This window comes from Capra hircus, chromosome 4 (genome assembly GCF_001704415.2).
Source record: "Capra hircus breed San Clemente chromosome 4, ASM170441v1, whole genome shotgun sequence".
In the NCBI taxonomy this organism is placed as follows: Eukaryota; Metazoa; Chordata; class Mammalia; order Artiodactyla; family Bovidae; genus Capra; species Capra hircus.
This window is the reverse complement of record NC_030811.1, coordinates 89,889,386-89,915,326: the sequence shown is the minus strand read 5'-3', so window position 1 is coordinate 89,915,326 and position 25,941 is coordinate 89,889,386. Positions and strand designations below refer to the sequence as shown.

Below are 25,941 nucleotides of genomic sequence, written 5' to 3'. Positions count from 1 at the left end.
CAGTTCATGATGTGTTTGTTGTGTCTGTAAAACAATTTCCAGGTTTTTCTCAACATAATCTCACGTGTAAGAAAAGTCTTATGTATCTGATGGTTTATTGAATATAATTTCTATATCAGGACTAACTTACTGTACTAGTTTTAGCTTTAGTTTAGTGATTCGGTCCATTTTCATCTGAGGCCTTCTCAATTTGTATAAAAAGTTTCAAGACAAGTTTGATCTAACAGCAGAAGGCTAAATATGAAAGCTTATTTTAAATATGCTGCTAGTCAGCACAGGTGTTAAAATGGAAATGAACCAGGTTTGGTAATTATTTGCTATTAGATTTTACAATCAAGATTTTGAGTTCATGAGCATAATCTAAGATCCCTTATTTTAACCACAAACTGATATATATCTGTAGGAATTCTCAGAAATCTTAGTCCTGCCTTTTCAACCATATCTATTAAGTGGTGACTGCATCCTTGATTTCGATGCACACCAAATGACCCTCTTCTGCTTTGTGTCCTCTCAAGATTTTGCTGAGAAAGAAAGAGATAGATCATCTTGAATTGGATTTCCTGCTTCGGTTCCCAGTTGAACACACTTACCAGAGTCCTGTTGATTTCCTCACTAATCAGTCATGGAGTGCTATTAAGGTATGTTGGGGACATGATTTTTCAAAAAATTTCTACATCTTACTTCAAATCTCAGTTCTCTAAAATGTAGTTTTAAAAAATATAGGTGATATACACCATTTTGGTTGTAGATACATGCTGGCTTTAATTTTTTGAAGAACTTCCCATACTCTGTTCCATAGTGTCTACACCAATTTGCGTGTCCACCAACTATATTCTGATCTCCCTTTTTTATTTGGAAGTAAAGGAACTTTTGATCTATTTATGGATGGGAAAGTTGTTAATAAATATGTATAATGTATAGGACCTTTGGTTAAAGTTGAGGAGTATAAGTGATCTTTTTTTCAGTTGACCTGAATCTAGTTTCTTCATTTGGTTTTTCTTTTTTATAGTATTTCTCCACTTTTTCAAAATAGTTTTGTTAATTTATAAAGTGGTATAGTCATGTATTATCGTTGTAACATGTTTAAGCAGCACAACCCTAATTGTAAATCCTTATTCCACGTTTCTGTCAGATTCTATTACTAAAAGTTTATTCTCTGACTCTGGAATTCCTCAGAGATGCTCATCACATGCTAAGCCTCGCCATACTCTTTTTTTTTTTCCCCCTAAAACAGGAACATTTCTCTGTATTGAAAATAACTATGTTTTTCCTTAGTTTCTTAGTATGTTTAGATTTTATTTTTAAATAGAATTTTTAATTAGATTATTACTCTAGAATTATAACTTCAAGTTCAGTTGTGTATCAGGGTCTCAGCAGAAAACAAATGGCAAATTCAAAGTACGATTTTTTTTTAAGTTTAACAAAGACTATATTTTCATTGTATAAGAAGAAAGATGAGGGGATCAGCCAGGGATGGGGAGGGGAAAGGGTGGGAAAGGAACAGTTAGTGAAACTACTGAGAAAGGAAGCTATGGGAGAGAGCCAACCTCTAGGAACTCTGGCATTCGATAAGGAAGCGGAGCCACTACTAAAGATCATCACAGGAAAGCACTGGGGAAGAGGTACCTTTGCCGCCTTTCACTAGCCCTCCAGCCTCTTGCCAGTGCTTCCTGTTGGTCAGACCCAACCAGGCAGAAAACCAGGACGCTTTGTTCAAGTCATCCTTCGCGAGCACCCCCTTTGCAGAGCAGGAAGGGTCCTGAGTAAATCTGAAGAGGCAATGAAGACTGTCCAGCACCTTACCTGCACAGGATCCAGTATATAGTCACACGTCTTATTTGTTTTGCTTTGTTTCAGGCCCTTCTTTCTTTCTTATTCTGTAATTTTTAGTTTATATTATAGATGAGTGACAGTGTTGTAGTTTTTTAGGTATGAAATAGATAATCGCCAAGGACCTCCTGCCTAGCCCAGGGAGCTCACCTCAACATTCACAGGCCTTTGTCTCAGACTCCAGGCTGCTCTACACTAGCTGCTGTGTTAGTCTCCTCTGCCCCCCTATTTTATCACAGGCGGTCGCCCTCATGGAAGAGTTTCGAGGCCTCGACCGAGATGTGGAAGGATCTGCCAAGCAGTGGAGGAAGTGGGCAGAATCCGAGTGTCCAGAAAGGGAAAAGTTACCACAAGAATGGAAGAAGAAAAGCTTAATACAGAAGCTGATTATTTTGAGAGCAATGCGCCCCGACAGAATGACATATGCTCTCAGGTGGGCACGGTTAGCTCTCACAGAAATTAACCTAGAGGAAGCTTGGTCTTAAAGCCTAGAAGTATCTGGTGGAGACTCAATGGTGGAGACATTATGGTTCATGTTAATGAAAAGTGATTCTGCCAACATTTTTATATTATAATCACTACTGTTGCCAAGATTTGCTAAGCACTGAACAGTATGGTAGGGTGTCAGCGGACTGAGCATATTCTTCCTGAAAACCTTAATTCTGAAATCGGTAGGGGAAACAGGAAGCTGATGGAAATATTCTAGGAAGAGAGCTGGCAGAGTTCAGAGGCCAGGAACTTGCATTATCCCGGTGTGATTCTCACTGTCTTTCACTTAGTGGCGGCACTTTGGCTCTGAAGATTTTGCACATCAAACAAAAAATGAATTCCTTTCATGGATTCACTTATAGTTCTATAACTCTGCAACCAGAGCAATTTAAAAGCAGAACCCTTGTCTGAATCTTGGTTTAAGTGTCCTTTTTTCTTTGCCCTTTTGGCTTCTCAGTGGTAATACGCTGCTTAATTCTAATTTGAATTCACCAGCCAGAGAATTCTCAAGTTCCTTCCCTATGGAGCTGCTTTTTCTTCAGTAGTATTCACTTGCTGCAGGTTTTTTCCTTTGCTTTGTCTTTTCAGCCAATTTTCCCTTTGCAGAAGCCTCTGTCACACCCTACTTTACAAGTTAATTCTGCTTAGTAGTACTTACTTTCTGCTAAATCTGATGCTGCTGGCAAATAATCCCTGCTTAATTGAGCTTCCCTGTGTTAGAAACACCCCAAAAAGCATTTGTATATTCATGAGAAGCCCAACAGGCTGGAAAATTGCATGGTGGCAAATCTAATGAACTGTTCATAAGTAATGGGGGGTCTGGCAGGGGGTTTGGGGGGACACAAAGCCACATGCAGACAGCTGATGATACTCAGGAGGGTCTCAGTAGCCCCCCAAAAAGAATGTAGGCCTCTGATTTTCATCGCTTCTAAAGCAGTGAGATTTCACTGACTCGACTGCATAGATCTAGTCAGATTCATACTGCCATTATTACAAGACATCATATGTTCTAAACAAGGCTGGCTTCCTTCCTGTGTCTGCAGTTTAAGCTGATTCAAGTTGTGACACTTTTCAGGGTCAAAAACACTAATCCTGTCTTTGGCATTATTTTTTTTACAGGAATTTCGTGGAGGAAAAACTGGGTGCCAAGTATGTAGAGAGGACCAGACTGGACTTGGTTAAAGCATTTGAGGAGAGCAACCCCGCCACCCCCATATTCTTCATCCTCTCTCCAGGAGTAGATGCCCTCAAAGACCTGGAGATACTGGGTGAGTGGCCAGGAGGTGGCCATCCAGCCCTGACTCTCACCCAGTGCCAACCCAACCTTCCTTTCAGCTCACAGTTATCTCAGTTGGGTTTTTTTTTTTTTCCCTTTCTCATCTGTTGGAGATTGAATCTATGGAAAATGTAAGGTTAATAACACTGTAGTCAGAAGAAATGTTTAAATGGAGCATTCCTCTGGTTGGCATAATGCAGGTTTCTTTTGTACAATTTTCTACCTTTTGACTAGATGAGGGCCAGAGGGCAATTTTCTCCATGCTCTTGTAATCTTGTGCCCCCTGTGACTAAATAATGGTCATTAGAGCAAGTCTATTCGACTGTGCTAGGCACTGTCGCTTTGTGCTTTCGATGACTATTCCCCACGGTCTGCATGGAGAACGCCGGGTTAATAGAGCTGTGACCTGACTGTGCCAGATTCCAGCACGGCCTCACAAGGTGAGAGGCTCCTGCGTTTTACCAAATGAGCTGATCCGGTCAAAAAAATGATGTGATACCTACCACATGTTGCTCCTTTTTATGAGGACAGTGTTTTGCTACTCCTGTAAGAGTTTATAAAGCTTAATAACAATGCTTGCCACCTATCAAAATGTCAAAAGCTTTATTATAAAACCAGAGGAACTAATTTCCATAGGCTTTGCTAATGCTTGCGAGGAGGCTGCCATTGACACTGAAAGCTTAAAATGATGCTGTTGAAACAACAGAGGTTTAGTTTGGATTCTTTAGGAAAGCGACCGAGGAGGTAACAGCGGTTGCCACAGGTGGTCGTCAGGTAACAGAACACGGGGCCTTTCTCACCCCGCCTTGGTTCACTCTTCTGCTTGCTGTGTCATGCCCTCCCGCAGGCAAAAGACTGGGGTTTACCATCGACTCGGGAAAATTCCACAACGTGTCTTTAGGACAAGGGCAGGAGATGGTGGCAGAAACGGCCCTGGAGAAGGCTTCCAGAGAAGGACACTGGGTCATACTCCAAGTGAGTATCACGTTTTCAGGGGCAGCACGGGGAATGAGCACGATGGGCAGTGCAGAGCCACCCTGCCCACTGGGCATGAGCCTTTCACATAACACATTGCCATCTGCAGAGTCCTGGGGGTTCCCTCAGCAGCAGAGACACCTCCAAGGTGACAGGGAGCTCTGCTGACAAGAATGCATACCATCTTGAGGGATTTTCTAGCCATTGTGGTTTAAATGTAAAATTATTTATCCATGACTGCAGTGGGCCTTCACTGCCTCATGGGGCTTCCTCTAGTTGTGCTGAGCGGGGCCTGCTCTCTAGCTGTGGTGGCTTCTCTTGTTATGGAGAATGGGCTCTAGGTACACGGGCTTAGTTGCCCTGCAGCATATGACGTCTTCCCAAACCAGGAATCAAATCCATGTCCCCCACATCGGCAGGCAGATTCTTATCCACTAGACCACCAGGGAAATCCTAAAATTTAAAATACTAGAGGGAGCCCATTGTTCTCTTTATGCACATGTATCTGAAACACCCAGTAGGGCTGGAGGACGGATAGACAGACGGAGTACCAACAGTGTTGTCATGACATCCCTCATTTGCATATAGCTTTTAAGTCGACAGAGCATTTTTTCATTTCTCATTATCTCCTATGACTCTGACTCTGCCCCTAGCTTATTGTGTAGCATCCTCTTTGTAAATTAAAGGATTGAGGACTAGCCCCTTATCCTTTGGCCAGGGCTTATATATATGGCTCTGAGTCTGCCAGTCAGTGTTCTCTGGAGGGGTTTCTATGACTCGGGATTCTGGTGTCAACTGAAAAAAAACCACACAGAGGAGGTATGAGTTCAGTTTTATTTGGGGACTTCACTGAGGACTATAGCCCTGGAGACAGACTCTCAGCTCTGAGAATCTACACCAGAGACGTAGCAGGGAGAGGCCAGTGTGTATGTGGTCTTGGCAACCAAGTGCACGTCTAGTAGAGGGTTGCTGCCAGTCACAGGGAGCAGATATCTCTGCTAATGGTTTTAGTGATTTTCTAGGTATAAAAAGATACAAGAAATAGATTCATAAGACATTTTCTCCTGAAAATATCTAACTGTGAAGGTCTGTTCTACCAGATTTTCCCAGAGCATAGAGTGCCTATGCCGACCTCCACCCTGAGCGCTTTCCGGGTGCTTGCAGTGGCTGATGGTGTCATCCTTATAGAAAGAGATGGCAAGCAGCATTTTTTAGTTTGCACCAGCAAGAACCTAAGAACCCATGGAGGCCAGTCCAGCTTCAGGCGGCACCTAGGGGCCAAGCGGACTCCTCATACAGCAGGGCACGCCAGCTGTCTTGGGGGATCCGGAAAGAGGCTTTTGATTTGGAGCACAAAGGTTCTCTTTTATATGCCAGACTCTCTACTAGGCGATTCATTCCTGGGATACATTATCGCTAATCATCACAGCAAAGCTGCAAGGGGAGGTATGGCCATCCCATTGTAAAGATAAGAAAATCGAGCCTCTGAGTAGTCTGGAGAGCCTCAGGGCCACGCAGTGGGAAAAGGACAGGGCCTGTTTGGCAGCGGACGATGTGTTTTCAGCTAGCCCAAACTGCCACCTCATGCGGTCAGGACGCCGGCCTTCCCGAATGTCTCCAGTGTCTGGGGCTGATGCTGTTTCTATTTATGCTTAAAATAAAATTGGATTCACAAAGACGCTGCCCATTATCCACACAGAATATAACCTTCTGGGAGAGTAAAACCTACTGCTTAAACCATGAGCCTTCAGTATGGGGACTTGGGATGACGTGTCCCCTTCTGAGCCTCACAAAGTCAAATGGCTCACAGTGGAGGGTTTGTTTTTCTAAAACTAGCAGTTGTTGCTTGGACAGTTGTGTGGACCCTGGGGTCTTCCCACAGAAGAAAGAGTTCTTTGCAAATTCTCACATCCAGAGGCTCAGACTGGCATGAAACTGGGAGGGATGCAGCTATCTCCTAAGAGAAGACAGTACTCAAAGTAAAATGTTTCTGTTAGTTTTATGTCTGTGCTGAGCTACCAGTTGTCCCCTTCCCCCTCAAAAAAATGCAAGTAGTAAGTTTTCCCATTAAAAAAAAAAAGCCTTGAAAGACTGCACTTTGTGAAGGGTCTCCTTTTGGATATCTGTTCTAGACTTTTGTTCCTAGTGATAAGCCAGAAACTTAGAATGTAACTTTTTTTGCTATTTTTCACCACACTCTGCAGTTCCCAAAGATTTATAGTATCCTTTTGATTGGCAGTAAAAGAAGAGCAGGACTTCGAAGCATGACAAGACCTTGCATAATGAGAACTTGTTATATTATTTGTATCTTACATTCAATTTGGTTGGCGTGGGCAAAGGATACGTATGCACATGTTAATAAGTTCTTACACAGACTCCACCGTAGTTAATTACTATGATCAGAAATAGCCCCCCTTGGGATATTTAGGCAGCTAGGGTTTTGTCAGAAAACCCACACTCCACAGAAAACTATAACTAAGGTAGCAGGCTGGCGCTGTCTTTATCTCATGCACACCAGATGATCTGTGAATTAAAATAATGGAATTAAAAACCATTTTTCATGGGCAAAGTGGGTCATTTTCAAGATATGTGTATTGACTAAAAATGTTGCACAAACTGCTGCCCTTGGACAAATGGCCACAGGTATCTAGCCAGTCTCAAAGCTGGTATCCTCAAGAATGGTCCCCAGGCTGGATTCCAAAGTGTGACTGTGTACAGCGATTGGTGTGCTTGGAGATTTTTCTGTTCCCTGACTCCAAAGTCACCACCTAGGGATATTTTTACATTTGTTTCACATAAACTTTCCAAGCAAGGCAGTGTCATATTCCTTGAAGTAGAGAATTAGAACACATTTGAGCAGGCAAAACAGATTTTATTATAGATTTTGCTCCTGCTTACTTGTATGAGGGCACAGTTAGATGTGAGAAGCACTTTCCTTATCATCTGGTAGCAAGTAAGGGAGAAAACTTAGCCCTTACCTACTGTAGACGTTTTCTAGGGTTACCATACCAGAGGATCATGGATTGTATCATTTGAGCAACAGAAGTTTAGTCTCTTATTGATCTAGGGGCTAGAAGTCTGAGATGAAGGTGTCAGCAGAGTTGGTTTTAACTGAGGTCTCCCTGTTTCTTGACATGGTCTCCCTTCTATGTGTGTCTGTCTATCTATCTAATCTCTTCTTCTTATAAGGACACCAGTCATGTTGGATTAAGGTCCACTTTAATGTCTGCTGTGCGTGCTGTGCTTAGTTGCTCAGTTGTGTCCGTCTTCTTGAAAACCCATGGACTGTTGCCCGCCAGGCTCCTCTGTCCATGGGGATTCCCCAGGCAACAATACTGCAGTGGGTTGGCATACTCTACTCTTTAATGACTGCATTTAGCCTTAATTTCCTCTTTTAAGAACCTGTTCCAAATATAGCTGCATTCTGAGGAGCTGAGGGCTCAGTTTAGTTCAGTCGCGTCCGACTCTTTGTAACCCCGTGAACTGCAGCATGCCAGGCCTCCCTGTCCATCACCAACTCCCAGAGCCTACCCAAACCCATGTCCATTGAGTCGGTGATGCCATCCAGCCATCTCATCCTCTGTCTTCCTCTTCTCCTCCTGCCCTCAATATTTCCCAGCATCAGGGTCTTTTCAAATGAGTCAGCTCTTCCCATCAGGTGGCCAAAGTATTGGAGTTTCAGCTTCAACATCAATCCTTCCAATGAACACCCAGGACTTGATCTCCTTTAGGACGGACTGGTTGGATCTCCTTGCAGTCGAAGGGGCTCTCAAGAGTCTTCTCCAACACCACAGTTCAAAAGCATCAGTTCTTCGGTGCTCAGCCTTCTTCACAGTCCAGCTCTCACATCCATACACGACCACTGGAAAAACCATAGCCTTGACTAGACAGGCCTTTGTTGACAAAGTAATGTTTCTGCTTTTTAATATGCTGTCTAGGTTGGTCATAACTCTCCTTCCAAGGAGTAAGCGTCTTTTAATTTCATGGCTACAATCACCATCTGCAGTGATTTTGGAGCCCCTGAAAATAAAGTCAGCCACTATTTCCACTGTTTCCCCATCTATTTGCCATGAAGTGATGGGACCAGAGGCCATGATCATCGTTTTCTGAATGTTGAGCTTTAAGCCAACTTTTCCACTCTCCACTTTCACTTTCATCAAGAGGCTTTTTAGTTCCTCTTCACTTTCTGCCATAAGGGTGGTGTCATCTGCATATCTGAGGTTACTGAAATTTCTACTGGCAATCTTGATCCCAGCTTGTGCTTCTTCCAGCCCAGCGTTTGTCATGATGTACTCTGCATAGAAGTTAAATAAGCAGGGTGACAGTATATAGCCTTGACGTACTCCTTTTCCTATTTGGAACCAGTCTGTTGTTCCATTTCCAGTTCTAACTGTTGCTTCCTGACCTCCTTACAGATTTCTCAAGAGGTAGGTCAGGTGGTCTGGTATTCCCATCTGTTTCAGAATTTTCCACAGTTTATTGTGATCCACACAGTCAAAGGCTTTGGCATAGTCAATAAAGCAGAAATAGATGTTTTTTCCGGAACTCTCTCGCTTTTTCACTGAGGGTTAGGACTCAATAGATTGACTTCAATGGACATGATTCAGGCCTTAACACCTTTCATTGTTCAGTATTCTCCCAGGGGAGAAAAGCCTAATAACGTCAACCACTGGATTGGCGTAGGTATTTTTACAACAAGACTATTTTGAATAAAGATATCTACATTACTGTTCCTGTTATCAAATTCCGATTTGGCCACTTGCTGCTCCAAAAGCCAATACTGGAAAGGCAAGTGCTGGTGGGAACAGAAAGATTTCCAGATTCAGAAATCTGGCAACCTGGGGAGAAGGCAGACTCAGCTCCCAGAACCAACTCCAAAGGTTCAGCTCAGCGATGAAAGGTTTTAAAGGGAAAGGAAAAAGTAATCTCATTTCATCATTGAGGTAGGAGGGTCAGATCTATTGCCATCCCCCTTTGTAAGCTTCCCTCAAAGCTCAGTCAGTAAAGAATCTGCCTGCAATGCAGGAGACCCGGGTTCACTTTCTGGGTCAGGAAGATCCCCTGGAGAAGGAAATGGCAACCCAGTCCAGTATTCTTGCCTGGAGAATCCCATGGACAGAGGAGCCTGGCAGGCTGCAGCCCATGGGGTCGCAAGAGTTGGACACCACTTAGCTACTGAACCACCACCACCACTGCACGCAGGCTTGTTAGCACCTTGTGATCGTTCTTCAGATGTTATTGTTCACACAGTCTGCTCACCTGATTACTAAATGGGAGGACGGGGAAAAGATCTAGTCATCTGTTAAGTACTTACTCTCCATTTCTGCTTCTTTGATCTAAGGGAAGAATCAACAGGTTAGGTACGGCATTGTGTGACCAAAAGATCTGAGAGGTGTGCTAGGACCAGAGATGAGTAGAACATGGGGGCACCTAGGTCAAGGTTAGCTACGATATAGCCTTGCTAATGTGACAAGACAGGAGGGTATCCTGCAGAGAGCTGCTTCCTGCAACAGAGCTGCCTGCAAAACAGATGCCTCCATTCCCTTCCCTGTTTGCCATTATTCTAATTCTTTAGCTATTATAATTGTAAATGTGTTTCTTTGTGGAAATAATGATGTATTCTGGGGACGATGTTTTCAGTCACTATAGCAAGGACTTCTCCAAAGCCAGAGATTATGTGAGATATCTTTATACATCTCTCAGCACCAACAACCAAGCCAAAATGGTGAGTGTTTAGAATGGAAGGAGCCTATTTGTAAATTGTAAAACTGAAAATCAAAGAGTGATGGTGGTGACATTTGTTTCTTACCCGATTTCTGACAGCCCTGGGGTTTAAGTTAAATAATGTTAGGAACACACAACGCATCTTAACAAAGAGTGATTGCTTGCTTTCTCAGCTGGTCTTTCATCCCTCATTTCCGTGTTAGAGTTCATACACCAATGAGTAGGAGTTGGAGTGGAGGAGATTTCCATCAGTAACAATAAAGTGGCTGATCAGGTGTATTTCTGGCCCTTAGTTCTTATACTTAGTCAAACTAACCCAGATTAGTCTCAGTTATTGAGTTTGAACTGTAACAAAGCAAAGTATCAAGACCTTCATCTCAGAAGTGATTGGTGGGTGTTAAAAGTGGGTGTGTGTGTTGGAAGGAGATTTTGGTTTACAAAGACAACCTGTAGTGATTTGGAGCACTTAATGTGTTCAGTGCTCAATTCTGCTGTGGTCTTTTCTTCCCCCTAACGTGTTAATAAAGGAAACTTTAAATCATGGTTCTCTGTGTTTTCAAGACATTTCTGTAAAGGAAAATGTTGTAATCTTGTAATTTAAGTAACGTACTTGAGTATTTCACAGCAGTCATAAACCATGCTCTTTTGCAGAATGTCCATTTGGTAGCCAAGTGGCTGAGAACCTTGGAGAAACTGCTTGAAAGACTCAGCCGGGGAAGCCACCAAGATTACCGGGTTGTCATGAGTGCTGAGTCTGCACCTACACCCAGCGAGCACGTCATCCCTCAGGGGCTCCTGGAAGATTCCATCAAGATCACTAACGAGCCCCCCACAGGAATGCTGGCCAATTTGCATGCTGCTCTCTACAACTTTGATCAGGTAAGAAAGCACAAGCCCAAAGCCAGGGTCTTCTCACAAGACTGTGAGACCTAAGACCACAGCCATATATATAAAGAGAATGAACAGTCATGTGCCTTTTTGAGTATTGAAAACAAGCATGGCAGACTAGTATTTCTAACCACAGAAAGAGGAAAAGCCATTGCTCTTATTGATGTTGTTGAGAAGGATGATGACGACGATGACGTAGCGAGTTTTGGTATAATGTTTAATATTCTTAGGTATGATTTTGATATCAGTAAATTTAAAGCCCTTATTTTTAGATTATATCCATATTGCCTTCAAATTTACATTTTCACCTCCTTTCAAAATAAAACAAATTCATACGTTTATAAATTAATGATAATTCTATTACCATTAGTCTCTTTGTTCAGATGACCACATCTGTCTCTGCTATAATTAAGTCCGTCAGTTTCCTTGTTGCTATTTCTGTGAGCTCCCATTCCTTCCTCTAATTTCTTGGAAATCCTCAGTAAAAAACATTCTTATTAGGAGAAGTAGAATAAGCCCTAAAGAGAAAACACATATAATTTGGTGATAAGTATTCAGCCTCCTGTTAGAAACAGTATTACACTCTGAAAATATGCCTACATGCTTATTAACTTTTTATCTAGTACCCTCTGGACCAATACCCAAATGAACATTTAAAGGCATTGAAATAATTGGCCACCTAAGAATATAGTTTTTGAAGAATACAGTTAATTGCCTAATCCAATAATTGAGTAGTTTGTAGCCTGTTTACATGATGAGCTGTATAAACAAAAGGCACTCAGAAACTCTTGTTGAATCTGCTACATATTTGACTTATCCTTTTGTGTGAACTAAGGCAGGCATGTGTCTTATTATCCCTTAACTTATGTCATAATTCCTGCCATTTATGACATTCCTAAGCTTTTTCCCAAAGTAAGAGACAAAGGAGTAGTTTGACATATTCAAATAGGATTTATCCAACTCCCCAGAACAGCTGTCTTTGTTTGTAAAAGTAAGCATTTCATGAACATACAGGCTGCAGTCCAGTTGCCCTTCAGCTTTTTTTTTGGTAAGCACCACTCTGATAATCAGGTAGAACTACAGACCCTCTCCCCAGGGAAATGTGCATTGTTGCGTCCAGCCACAGGAATGTTCAGGTCCCCAGAGCCTGTGCCTGAATTCCTTCTCCAGTGAGAACAGCATGTTCTAGTTTGTGAAAGTATCAGTTCTTTTGACTGCTCCTTGAAAAACCACTTATATTAACTGAAGATTTCATTTATTGGAGAGACTTTTAAGAACTTTAAGGGACAATATTTCTTATCTACTGGAAAGGCTCCTCTGAAGTATTAAGACTAAATATAGGCATAAGTAGTGAAAGCAAAGATAATCAATGTGATTCACTAAATAAACTTTGCATCAAATCTACCCAAAACCACCCAAATAAATATTCTAAAGAATATCTAAAAATTTTTAAAGAGGTTTTTATGAAATGCTGAATTGTTGTCATGTTAGAAAAAATGTAGTTTTTGTTCAGATTATATATTTAAAGGGTAGTAGTCTGTGGAGATGGAAATGGCAGCCCACTCCAGCGTTCTTGCCTGGAGAATCCGAGGGACGGGGGAGCCTGGTGGGCTGCCATCTCTGGGGTCGCACAGAGTTGGACACGACTGAAGCGACTTAGCAGCAGCAGCAGCAGTCAGTGCTCCCTGGCTATCTGTGTATAGATTCCTAGCATTGCTTATCAGTTAGAATTATGGCTGGCTATTTATGAAGGAAGTACAAAACAACAGTGGCCTAAACAAGGTTATAAAAGGTATTTGTATCACATGAGAATTCGGGAGCCAGGTCATCCAGAGCGCCTCTGTGTCACCACAGAGTTGCCATCAGCCCAGTGTGCTTTCCATGTTTCTAGGATGGGCTTGCCTTGGTCCCAGGTGGCAGTGAGAGAGGCAGTTCCCATATCTGTGTTCCAGAAAGTAGGATGAAAGAAGGGACAGAGAAGATGATGAAGGGAATGTGTTTGTTTTCTTGTAAATATGCATTCTTCAAGTTAGTACACACTACTTCTTTCAACTCATTGGTCAGACTTATTCACACTGCATTACCTAGCTGCAAGAGAGGCGGGAAAAGTAAATCTATCTTGGACAGCTAAAAGTCAGCATGAAGGCACTTTAGGGCTGGCAGTTAGTGGTGTCCATCATAGACACCTCCTCTCCCAAGTGTACCGTCCTGGATGTGTATGTTGTGGCTGTCATCCTATCTGCTAAAGCTTGTGACAGAGGACGCTAACCACCTTCTACCTAGGTTCCCCTTTGGGTGAGCTGAATGAGTCCTAGTGGCTCCTGTTGCCTGGGTGTCCTTAGATGAGAAAAGCACCCAAGGAATCTAAACACATTAACTGTTCTGTTTGGATAGTTATGTTTTATATGCTTTGATTTTCAAATCAAATATAATCTGTATTCTTAATTTTCTCCCCAAATCAGAATATATCCTCAAATCTTGACATGTGTACTCATAGTGAACAAAGTTCATTTAGTATTGCTCCTTTACTACCTTGAACATTCTAGAATATGTAAGTATAATTACCGAGTGATGATTATTTACATGTATATATGTAAAGAACCATATCTTTAGGATGCCACCTACTTCCTCCTCTTCTGGCTCAATAGCACTGTCTCTTGGAGATGTCATAAATGCTTGAGCTCCTTTCATCTGCAGATAACCATATTTTTAAAGTAAAAATGTAAATTTATTTTTCTGTAAGATTTGCAGTAGAATCAAATAATTGGTAATTGTGCATATTAAATTGGTATCCGTGTGCATACTTATGTGTGAGTGCCTGTTCTCTCTTTACAATGTCATTTGTGTATTTCCTGATATGAACACTTGATCACTTGTCCTGGAATGTGGAATCTTAGGTAGACTTGTACTTAAGCCCAATTCATATTTTCTCCTAACATCATTTATGTTATCAGAGCATAGTGAATTGGGCATTGACTTGTGATTTTCTTTAGCACTGAGGCTAAAACTAGGCTATATGGAGTATAAGTGAAAAGTGAAGTCGCTCAGTTGTGTCCGACTCTTTGCGACCCCATGGACTGTAGCCTACCAGGCTTCTCCGTCCATGGGATTTTCCAGGCAAGGGTACTGGAGTAGGGTGCCATTTCCTTCTCCATATGGAGTAGAGATGGAAATAATGTACTGACTATAGTACTTTGGGTTTTCTGGGGACTATATGTAATTCATGGAGGAGTTAGGTGAGTAGTTAGATATTCCTTAAGTAAAATCATGTCACTTCTATTTGGTCTCCTAGAAATTTCTTACTTTTAAAAGCAATGAATTTTTATATCCTTCAACATTGAAAATGTTAGTCACTCAGTCATATCCAACTCTTTGCAACCCCATGGACTGTAGCCTGCCAGGGTGCTCTGTCCATGGGATTTCCCAGACAAGAATATTGGAGTGAGTTGCCATTTCTTTCTCCAGAGGATCTTCCCAACTCAGGGATCAAACCCATATTTCCTATGTCTCCTCACTGGCAGGCAGATTCTTTACTGTCAACATTAATTCCAATTATGTGATTTCTCTCCTTTCACAAGCTTGCCTTTTACTTGATGTATAGTGGAAAAATTATTTGTAATGGTCATATACTTTCAAGTCCCACAGATATCCTAGAAATGACCTAGTGATTTAGTTGGGCCTGTACTGTCTGTGGCCTGGGCAATTCTAGAACTGTATTTGGTGGTAACCCAGGATTCTGATGAAAGCAATACGGAAAGGAACTAAAAAACTCTTCTAGTCCTGGACCAAGAGAACAAATTTAGGCTGGGTGTAGACTTTTACTGAAAGGCCCTAGGAGGCCAGATCTGAACTCCCACCCAGAACAGGCTAAAAAGATTTTGTAGATGCCCACATTGTCTGATCCATTTAAATGTCTAGACTGTGTGTAATCTGACCATTTTAAAGGATAGAAGGTGCTGATATGGCCTCCTCATCCTCTGCTGCCCAACATCAGCTGAAGGGATAGTCCTCAACTTTTCCTCATTTGCCTCACAGAACTAAGAATGGCTCAGTACTACCTTTAAGCCACAGACAACTATTTTTCACCTTTTAACTGTATGGCTTTGGGGGCCAGAACCGTATCAGTGTAGCATGCCAGGTTTCCCTCTGCATTTTCAAAAAATATCTTACACATCTACTATACAGGGCTATCATCCTAGATATACTAGTCTATCATCCCAACAATGAATTTTATTTCCAGTTCATTGGAAGAAAAGCAGTTGTCGTGGTGGTTACATTAGTTGTATTAGTCTGTGTTAGTCAAGGGGCAGTACAGAATTACAGTGACTCAAAGAAGATAATTTCTTGTTGCTGTTCAGTCGCTCAGTCGTGTCTGACTCTTTCCGACCCCATGGACTGTAACACGCCAGGCTTCCCTGTCCTTCACCATCTCCCACAGTTTGTTCAGTCTCATGTCCATTGAGTCAGTGATGCCATCCAACCATCTCGTCCTCTGTCGTCCCTTTCTCCTCCTGCCTTCAATCTTTCCCAGCATCAGGGTCTTTTCGAATGAGTAGACTCTTTGCATCAGGTGGCTAAAGTATTGGAGCTTCAGCATCAGTCCTTCTAATGAATATTCAGGACTGATTTCCATTAGGATTGGCTGATTTGATCTCCTTGCAGTCCAGGGGATTCTCAAGAGTCTTCTCCAACACCACAGTTCAAAAGTATCAATTCTTCAGCGCTCAGCCTTCTTTATGGTCCAACTTAATTTCTGTTGCACCATAAGTGGCATCTCTGGTCTGAGAAATCAACCACACACCCAAGCTGGTTGGTGCCTCCACTATATACCTAACTCATGGCTTCCAAGTCATCCAATCAGTGTCATTTCTAGATCACAGGAAGGGGGAAGAATGACAAGCAGAGCAAGCAATTTCCTTTTAAGAAGTGATATGACAGTTGCAGACATCACTTCTGCTCAGATTCTGTTGGAAAAGACCTTGCCATGTGGCACATCCGGCTTCAGGAGAGGGTGGGAAATGACTTTGCGATGAGTGGCCGTGTGCTCAGATCATCTGTATTACCACGGCACTGGGAGGAATGAAGGGCTGGCATTCACTTATATTCTGTTACACTGATGAAATTAAGATGATGGCCTTTTGTCATCCAGATTGTACAAGGAAATTTTTGCGGGGGAAAACGACGTCACGCAGTATTACCACTGGTCAGAATGAATGGTCTCATTCTCTAGAGGAACAAAGGTATAACTGAAGCAAAATAAAACCATTCCTCTTAAATCAACAGACTAGCAAGTGCCAAACAGTCTCCTCCTATGCTCTCCCAGCTTAAAGCTGCGTGTCACCACTGTCCTAGGTCTCTCTCAGAGTCCTCTGCAACATAATTGAAACCTCAGACCCTTGCCCTTGGAACCCATACAGGCAGATGACCACTCCTTTTTTCTTTCCTCCCAGGATACACTCGAAGTGTGCTCCAAGGAGCAGGAGTTTAAAAGCATCCTCTTCTCTCTGTGCTACTTCCATGCCTGTGTTGCCGGGAGGCTGAGGTTTGGCCCCCAGGGCTGGAGCCGCCGCTACCCGTTCAGCCCCGGGGACCTCACCATCTGCGCCAACGTCCTCTACAACTACTTAGAGGCAAACCCTAACGTAAGTGTCCATGGTCGGATAACCTCTGTGGGGAGTGTGCTGAAGCTGTCAGTCTTTGGGCACTGTCAAAATGGACCATAATTTCTCTTTTTGAAGCTATTATTGAAATAGCTGACACTATATATGCATCTTCTGCCCAGTGTGAAAATAAACCGGATCAAAGGTTTTACAACAGTGGATGCTCGAACTTGAGAAGATAGGTCAAACCAGTTCTACATCAGCAGCTTAGTACCAAAAAAAAAAAAAAAAAAAAAAATTGTCCTTCATTATGTTAACAAAAACAGTGGTTTACATGTGCATATATGCCAGATTCATTAGGCAGGTAATGAAGCATTTGCACAAATGTAATTACGTACAGCAATTCTGACAGTTCATAACACTGCATTAATAATCACTACAATTAGTTCTGATGATGGAAGCAATTTACAGCGCGTCACATGTATAAATAATGGTGCATTTCCTGCATATGTCATTATTATGTATTGAGGATGCCACCTTGTTGTGACTTTCTCAGTAATGTTCCCCTTGATTTGAAGTTAAAGGTAGATGAATGATTTTATTCTGCAGCGAAAATGTGTTCTACAGATGGGAATGGGAACGCTTCATCAAGAACATTTGTGTAAACTCTTGAAACTCGGTGATTGGACTTCAAAAATGATGAACCGTTTGTAAGGATTTTCTGGCTTAGTCCTCATAAGGGGAACTTTTTCCATTAAGTTTCAATCTGCTAATAGTGAGGTATGTTTGTCTGAATCAACCAGCCGTTAGGCTTTAGGTCACACTTTCTATAAAAGGCCTTTAAAACCAATGTTTCTATGTATAAATATTTTGTTGTTACTGTTCTTTTGGTAACTATTGTTACCATTTTTGTTGTCAAAATTTTCTTAAGCTTTCAAGATGGTTTGACCACTCTCAGAATATGTACGCTTTGTGCGTAATGTGGGTGTGTTCTGTCAAGGAACACGTTGAATAGGTTGTATTCAAGATAAATTGCTTCTGTATGGTATATGATGGTCGCTATCAATTTTTAAATTTTTGAAGTTCACTTTGAGCATACTTTGACCAGTTTAATAAACAGCATTTTGTGTTGATCTTAGCACGTTTTGTTTAAAATGTTGCAGGTAAAAATGATTATTGTCATAATTCTGGGTGGAAAATGAAATAGACGACTTAATACTTTTATTTAAGTCCTTCATTCCTGTCCCAGGAGGCCAAGACCAGGCATATTACCGTATTTCAGCCACATCCTATGCACAGTCGAGGTAGAAACGAAGCGGGGTAGGAGAGGAGCTGCCTCGTGTTCCTCCCAGCTCTCACGTCCTGAAGCTCGGCAGCACCAGTTGAGCGGTTGACTCCCGCTCTGTCCTGCTCCTTCTCCCACAGGGGTCCCAGGATCAACAGCTTCTGGTTTTAAACACTTTGTCTTGTCTCTCAGACGTCTTCATTCAAGTCATTCACCACATACCATGAAGCAAGTTACTTGGGTTTGGAAATTAAGTTGACTTGCCCACATAGTTTCCTTGTACATGCTGCCCTTTTCAAGAAGGTATCTGTATAAACTTGGAAGTAGGCATTTGATAGATGATCTTTCAAGTTATGTGGTTAGAAGAGATCACCAAGGGTACAGAGTGTGATGGAGAGATTTAAAGGTTAAGTCTTAGGGAATGCCAACATTTAAATTTTTTTAATTAATTGATTTAGTTTTGGTTGTTCTGGGTCTTTGTTGCTGTGCAGGGTTTCCTCTAGTTGCAGAGAGCGGGGGCTACTCTAGTTGCCAAGTCCAGGCTTCTCATTGCGGTGGCTTCTCTTGTTGCGGGGCACAAGCTTTAGGACACAGAGGCTTCAGGAGTCGCCGCACACGGGCTCAGGAGTTGCAGCTCCCGGGCTCTGGAGCACAGGCTCAGTGGCTGTGGCGCGCAGGCTTAGTTGCTCTGCAACACGTGGGATCTTCTTGAATCAGGGATCCATGTCTCCTGCATCGGCAGCAGATTCTTTACCACTGGGCCTCCAGGGAAGGCCCCCCTCCCCGCCCCGCCATGGTTTAACTCTTATAAGAACTCTGATGTTCTTCCATATACATTTTACAAGTCTCACCATAGAGAAATTCTTGAATGTCAAGATTGGAAGACTTTAATTAAAAATATCACTTGATTGCATTTAAGGTTGGAGATCCAGCTATGTAACTTCTGACTTTGGTTTTAAAAAGCCTCAGGGATGTAGAAAGAAAAATTGTTACTCTGTAGCAGTACCTTTCTCCCATTCTAACCTGCTCAAGAGGCCCTCTATTGAATAACAAGAAGTTTTTTTTTCAGGGTGTATCACCATGCCAAGGGAAGGATGCCAGAAAAATGTATATTTAGAAAACAAAAATCAAGATTTGGGGGAAGAAAATCAATTATTAAGAACAGATCTGTAGCTGATTAAAAATCTTGAGGGGGCCATGTATCAAATCATAATATATAGAAGGCATTAATTAAATGTGATCACAGAAATCAAGTTAAGAAATCTCTTATTTCCCATCCCTTTCTGCTCTCTGGAAGTAGCCCATGGCATGGTGGAGGGAGTATGGTGCCTTGTAGCCACTTTTCTTTTTCATTCACATCACGGTGACTTAAAAGAGAGACATATTTGAGGTTCATTTATTCAAATTCTAATAAACCTGTAGCAAGTGCATTGGAATAGTTGAGGCAATTTCACTTCTTCTATCACATCATGCAACAATTCGAAGGCTATAATTAAGTTTTTACTTGAACTGCTGGGAAGCAATACACTGCCCCCGAGGATATAAAGGTTTCTGTCTAGAAAGGCTTCATCACAAGCTGGCATGTTTTGCAAACCCAGAGGAAGCTAAAGGGTAGCAAAGAAGGTGCTTCACACCCTGTGAAGCCCAGTGAAGAGGAGATGCTGTGATTTCTGCACTAAAACATTAGCTACAGCCCTTAGGATAGTCCTGGAGGCCAGCCATGCCATAAGCCGAGCCCTCAGATCAGTCGGTGACAAACTCAATTGGTTTGCCTAGATTTCTGGAAGGTGATGGAATTCTCAGTATACCCCAAATTCAAACTGTAGTTTTTCTTTCTTTTCCTGAATCAGATCATAAAAACCTGATACAGATCAGACTGTAAAAGTAGGTCGTCCCTCAAAAGCCATATCAACCAACATAGGCCTTCTCCTGGTTTTTAGATGAGGTTTTGGGTGTATAAACATATTCTGGGAATGACTCAAGTGTGCTTTAAAGTCTTCATTAAAAGCTCAGTGTTGGGATGTCCCTGGCAGTAGTTAAAATTTGCACTTTCACTGCCGGGGGCGCAGGTTCAGTTCCTGGTTGGGGAATGAAGATCCTGCATGCCACGTAGTGTGGTCACAAAAAAAAAAAAAAAATTAAGAAAAAAGCTCAGTGTTAGTGAATTTTTACTGAATGTATTAGCACACACTGAAAATAATTCTCAGCCAGTTCAATTCTAATTGTTGGGCCTCTTTTAAATGCTTCTGTTGGTGGGGACTGGAGGATTTGCTGTCGGTTGGCTGAGGCCTTTGCCCTGGAGCCGGGAGTGAACGTTTCCTGATCCCCACCAGGTCCCGTGGGAAGACCTCCGCTACCTCTTTGGAGAGATCATGTATGGGGGCCACATCACAGATGACTGGGACCGCAAACTGTGCTGTGTGTATTTAGAAGAATTCATGAATCCCTCTCTGGTAAGACATTTTTTAAAAAATCATTTCTTGGAGAAAAAAATTGAATTTTTTTCGCCTTTTTATTTCATATTGGATAATAGTTGAATAACAATGTTGTGTTCGTTTCCGGTGTACAGCCAAGTAATTCAGTTATACATGTACATGTGTCTATTCTTTCGCAAATTCTTTTTCCTAGTTAGGTTGTTCCATAACAATGGGCAGAGTTCCCTGTGCTATACAGTAGGTCTTTGTTGGTTATCCATTTTAAATTTAGCAATGTGTACATATCCATCCCAAACTCCCTATCCCTTCTCCCCATCCTTCCCCCTGGCAACCATAAGTTCGTTCTCTAAGGCTGTGAGTTTTAGATGCCATGTATAAGGGACATGATATGATATTTCTCTAAGAATTTTTAAATTTTTAAAACTGATGTCACCATGTTAATATTCCTTGAATGTTACTGAAGATTCTTGGCCTTTTGTGAATATACTCTGGCCCACCTTCCTGGGAGTCTGGAAATTTGCTAGAAATGCAGGGTCTTGGGCCCCATCTCAGACGCGTAAGATGAGGATCGGTTTTAACAAGATCCCTCCTCCCCCGCCGCACACACACACACTTACACACCCAGGTGGTTTCTCTGCCCATAGGAAGCACTGTTACATGCACAGCCTCACTGCGTTTCTGAAATAACTCTGTAAGTTAAGCAGAACTGATATTGCCACCCTGTTTTAGAGACGGTGGCAGGGGCATGGTGATTTGTCCCAGGCCACTCAGTTATCACAGGCAGGGGCTCCAGCCATAGATATCTATTTCTAGGCAGATGTATTGATTTCAATTCAGGGACTCTGATGTAAGTGAAATCTATAGTTAATTCTCTGTTGCAAAAGCCATCAGTTCAGTTCAGTTGTGTCCAACTCTTTGCGACCCCATGAATTGCAGCACGCCAGGCCTCCCTGTCCATCACCAACTCCTGGAGTCCACCCAAACCCATGTCCATCGAGTCGGTGATGCCATCCAGCCATCTCATCCTCTGTCGTCCCCTTCTCCTCCTGCCCTCAATCTTTCCCAGCATCAGGATCTTTTTGAATGAGTCAGCTCTTCGCATCAGGTGGCCAAAGTATTGGAGTTTCAGCTTCAACATCAGTTGAAGCCATGGAGTAGTCTAAATTTTGATCACTATGTCCTAACTAAATATGTGCTCAATAAAACTGCAGTGATTTAAAAGGACAGTTCTTCCTTCTGTGGGGAAGGGGCAGAGCCCCCTGTTCTAGAATATAAAGAAACCGGGTACCCTTTTTTCCCGTTTCTTATCTTACCGGCCCTTTGTCTCTGTAGACCAGGTACCCACATGGTTTGTGCCTAGGGCTAGGTTTCCTGGAGAAAGTATTCAGTTCTTGTGTTCCATACTGGAGTAGCTGGAAGTGGCAGCAGGCTCACGGCCATTGCCTGGTTATTTCTTAGAAACGCCAAGACACCCTCCACCATGCCCTTTCTAGTCGCGCTTGGGCAAGACACCAGCTGCGTGTAAAGCAGTGCCGTGTGTTTTATAAAATAGTTTGAGCAGCCTCCTATTTATAATTTCTTGAGAACTTCATCTCCTAAAAGCATGACACCTTCCTCAAAAGTCCATTCTAAGAAGAAATATGATCATGTGTTAAGAAAACATGGTGTACTGTAGTCTCATATAGGAAACTAAGGACAGATTGTTTTTGTGTGTGTGTGGTTTTTTTTTGTTTTGTTTTGTTTTGCTGCTTTTAATTATGTGGAACGATTTGGGGATGGGGCAGGGAAAAACATACTTTCCTGCCATGTGACCATGACTTGTTTCTTTTGATTGTGAATCTCCTGGTCTTTCCTTAGTTCTAATGAACTGGGTTTCACAGGTCAGAAAGACACTTTCAATTCAGCAGAATCGGAAGTCGTTCCTCAGAGGAGGTCTGAGAGCAGGTTACCATGGAGATGGGAAAGATAAACAGGGTCAGGCCTGCCACCTCCGAATGATAGTGGAGGTCAGGGGGCAGAGCGAGAAGCTCTCTGGTCCTGGCCTGAGGATGAGGAGTGATCACTGTTGCCAGCTGAGGTGTTCCATGAACCTGCACAAGGCTGAACTCCCATTCACACAACTGGAAAAGAAATGTCAAGGGTACAACCCGAGGGGCATCACTGGTGTGGGTGTTAGCCCTTTAGAAATACAGGTAGCCGCCCTTCCCGGCCAATCTGGTGAGGTTTTCAGGATGGACATGCTTGTTGGCCATCTTCCCTGCTCACCAGACAGCGCTGCCTTTTCTACTCACCAGAGGAAGGGAAAGCTCTGACTGGTTTGGTGGCAGAAGCTGCAAAATCCCAGTGATTTTGTTCTCGTGCGGATGTTTCCCGCTCACGCTGTTTACATCATGAGAGACTCAAGCTGGCACTGCTGCGTCCGCAGGATGTCTTTTTGCCACTTCTCACATTGGTTAACTTTGGCGATTAGTATCTTTGGTTGCACAGACACCTGATCGAAAAGTTACCCATGGGTGGTCTGAGGTTTCAAGTTCCACCACTCAGAATGTTTTCAGTGACTTTGTCCTGTTAGGGAAGATGGATGAGTTTCTTGTTGGGTAAATGAGGTGACATTTAGAGAGGGTTCCCTGATGGCATGTGCTTCAGAAGGTTCCTGGCTTAAAAAAACAAAAAAGAAGGTTCCTGGCCAAAGTTAGGGAATTAGAATTAATATGATTCTCTTATGTGAGGTGCGTACTTGGCAATGCTAAACAAGGAGTAAATTACTTTTGGAAAATAAGGTATCAGGTCACCTGAAAGTTGTCATATAATAACAGTCATGAAGTTGGGCTTTGAAGTAAAACAAAGCTCGGGTTCAGATTCAGTTCTTTCTTGTGTCTGCTGTGCAGTTGTGGCTATATCTCTGAACCTGAGCCTCTGTTTCATCATCTGTGGAACAAGAATGGCCCAGCTCATGGCTTCACTCTCAGGCTTCAAGACTATTAGAAGAAAATGCCTAATAAATGGGAGACATTTTTACTATTACCGAGTATAAATTTTCATAGTGTATATTTTGCACTTGACTGTACTTTATATAATCAGCAGCTATAACCACGGACACCATTTGTTAAATTTCATCAAGCCCCGCTCTGTGCCAAAGGCCTGTGTTAGTTACACAGTTCGTGTGTACTGTCTCTTCTCACTACGGTCCTGCAAAGCCGATATTATCATCCCAGTCATCACAGAGGAAACCCAGATTCAGAGCGCTCAAACAGTTGCACAAGTAGCTAAATCAGGATTTGAATTCGTAGTCAGGCTCCAGATTCTCTGCAGCCCCTGGCTGGCGTGCTGCCGTCAGCGGTCACGGGCTCACGCCACAGACGGACCTCCATCTGTGCTGTGCATGCCGGGCGGCACAGGGTGGCTACTAGGGGAATAACCCTGGGCAGTCCTGGAGACCCGAACCCTAGTCCTGGTTCTGCCACTAACTTACTGTCCAGCTTTGTGCCAGCCCATCCTGTGCCTCAGTGTATTCATTTGTGAGATGAGAGTATTGTCTCGAAAATCACTGATGGACCCTAAAGCAGAAAACATGACTCAACCTTGAGCAATTTCCCTCCCAGACTTTGGCGCCAGGCCATTTTGTTGTTGTTCTTTCTACTCGAAAGTCCACAAGCATATCCACTCATTTAGACTCACAGTGAATTGGGAGCTTCTTGTCCTAAACGGCTCCTCGGAGAGGCAGTGGAGGAGGTGAGCCTTTCATTAATTACCAGGAAGGAGAAGGTGAAAAGGATGACAATCAAACAGACTCAACAGAATGGCAGGATCCTGGCTTTCCCAGTTCCTAACGATTCTACCTGACAGCGTGCCCTGCGCTGATTTCTGCAGAGATGACTGGAATTCTTGATGATTTTGCATAATGTGGAGGCTCATTCTCCCTGAGCACAGTCCCATTGATTCTCTTAAAATACTTTATTGAGATATAATTCACATCCCATAAAATTTACCAGTTGGACAATCCAAAGGTTTTTTGTGTGCGCTCAGTTATGCAGCCATTGCCGCAATCTATTTTAGAACATCTCTGTCACCCCAGAAGGTACTCTGGACTCATTAGTAGTCACGCACCATCCTGTCCTCAATATCCTGCACTCCCCAGCCCCAGGCAATTGCTAATCTTTCTGTCTCGAGATTTGCCTGTTCTGGACATTTCATGTAAGTGGAATCAGACAATATCTGGTCTTTTGTGTCTGACTTCTTTCACTTAGCATAATGTTTTCAAGGTTCATTCATGTTATAGCATATATCTGTACTTTATTCCTTTTAGTGGCCAAATAATATTCCAGTGTATCAATACACTCCTATTTTATGTATCTGTTCATCAGTCGATGAACATTTGGGTTGTTTCTGGCCTTGGGGCTATCATGAATAATGGTGGAATAAATATTCATGTGTAAGTGTTTGCATGGACATACATTTCCACTTCTTTGGGGTATATACATAGAAATGAAATTACTGGATCACATGGTAACTTTGTTTACTATTTTGAGGAACCAACAGTTTCCCAAAGTGGCTGCATCATTTTATATTCCTACTGGCACTATATGAGAGGTCCGTTCTCTCCGCATCCTTACAGTGTGTGTGAAGCGGTATAACCCTCTGGTTCTGTTTTGCATTTCCCTGAAGACTAATGATGTTGAGCATCTTTTCCTGTGCTTATTGGCCATTTGCGTGTCTTCTTTGGAGACACGTTAATTTAGAACAACTGATTCTTTGAAATATAACAATAACCTTATCAAACAACTTCCCCCCATAGGCAAGGCAGGTGGCCACTGGGCAGAGTTAGAGTCTCATCAGGGAGAAGCAGCTTTTCATAAAAGCCCTTCCATGGGATGGGAGAAGGCTTAGATGCAGAATCAGGATTCCTAGCGCTCCTTGAGTATGTTCACACCTTCACAGTTTTATTGAAGGAGAATACAAGTGCCTGTGTGAAGTAAGCCTCGCTTATGCTGTACTCGTTTGACATCACAGTAGGGAATTACAGTAGGACATTCTCAGGTTTTGTTTTTCCTTCTAGAAAATTAGTGTCTACTTGAGATAATCATGACTCTTTCTAGGGTGCAGGAAAAACCAAAACTAACATTTGTGAAAGGCTGCTATGTGCCTAGCAATTGTGTGCCTGTGTACAAAGTTGCTTCAGTCATGTTTAACTCTGTGACCCCATGGACTGCAGCCTGCCAGGCTCCTCTGTCCATGGGATTCTCCAGGGAAGAATACTGGAGTGGACTGCCATGCCCTTCTCCAGGGGGTCTTCCTGACCCGGGGATGGAGCCTGCCTCCCTCTCTGTCTCCTGCACAGGCAGGCAGGTTCTTTACCATTAGCACCACCTGGGAAGCCCAGCTATTTGTATACTTGTCATTAAATTCTCATAGCCACAATCATTAGGTTGATGTTATGAA

General features: G+C 42.7%; 1 protein-coding gene across 1 annotated transcript in view; it reads left to right on the top strand.

The window, feature by feature from the left end:
• Window positions 1–25,941, top strand: part of DNAH11 (dynein axonemal heavy chain 11) — a 354,965-nt gene that overhangs the window by 314,738 nt on the left and 14,286 nt on the right. The window contains exons 70-76 of the mRNA XM_018047336.1: window positions 516–638; window positions 2,070–2,263; window positions 3,439–3,587; window positions 4,443–4,570; window positions 10,946–11,173; window positions 16,633–16,824; window positions 20,401–20,520. Coding sequence (XP_017902825.1) covers window positions 516–638; window positions 2,070–2,263; window positions 3,439–3,587; window positions 4,443–4,570; window positions 10,946–11,173; window positions 16,633–16,824; window positions 20,401–20,520 — 1,134 coding nt within the window. The remainder of the gene's footprint in view (window positions 1–515; window positions 639–2,069; window positions 2,264–3,438; window positions 3,588–4,442; window positions 4,571–10,945; window positions 11,174–16,632; window positions 16,825–20,400; window positions 20,521–25,941) is intronic.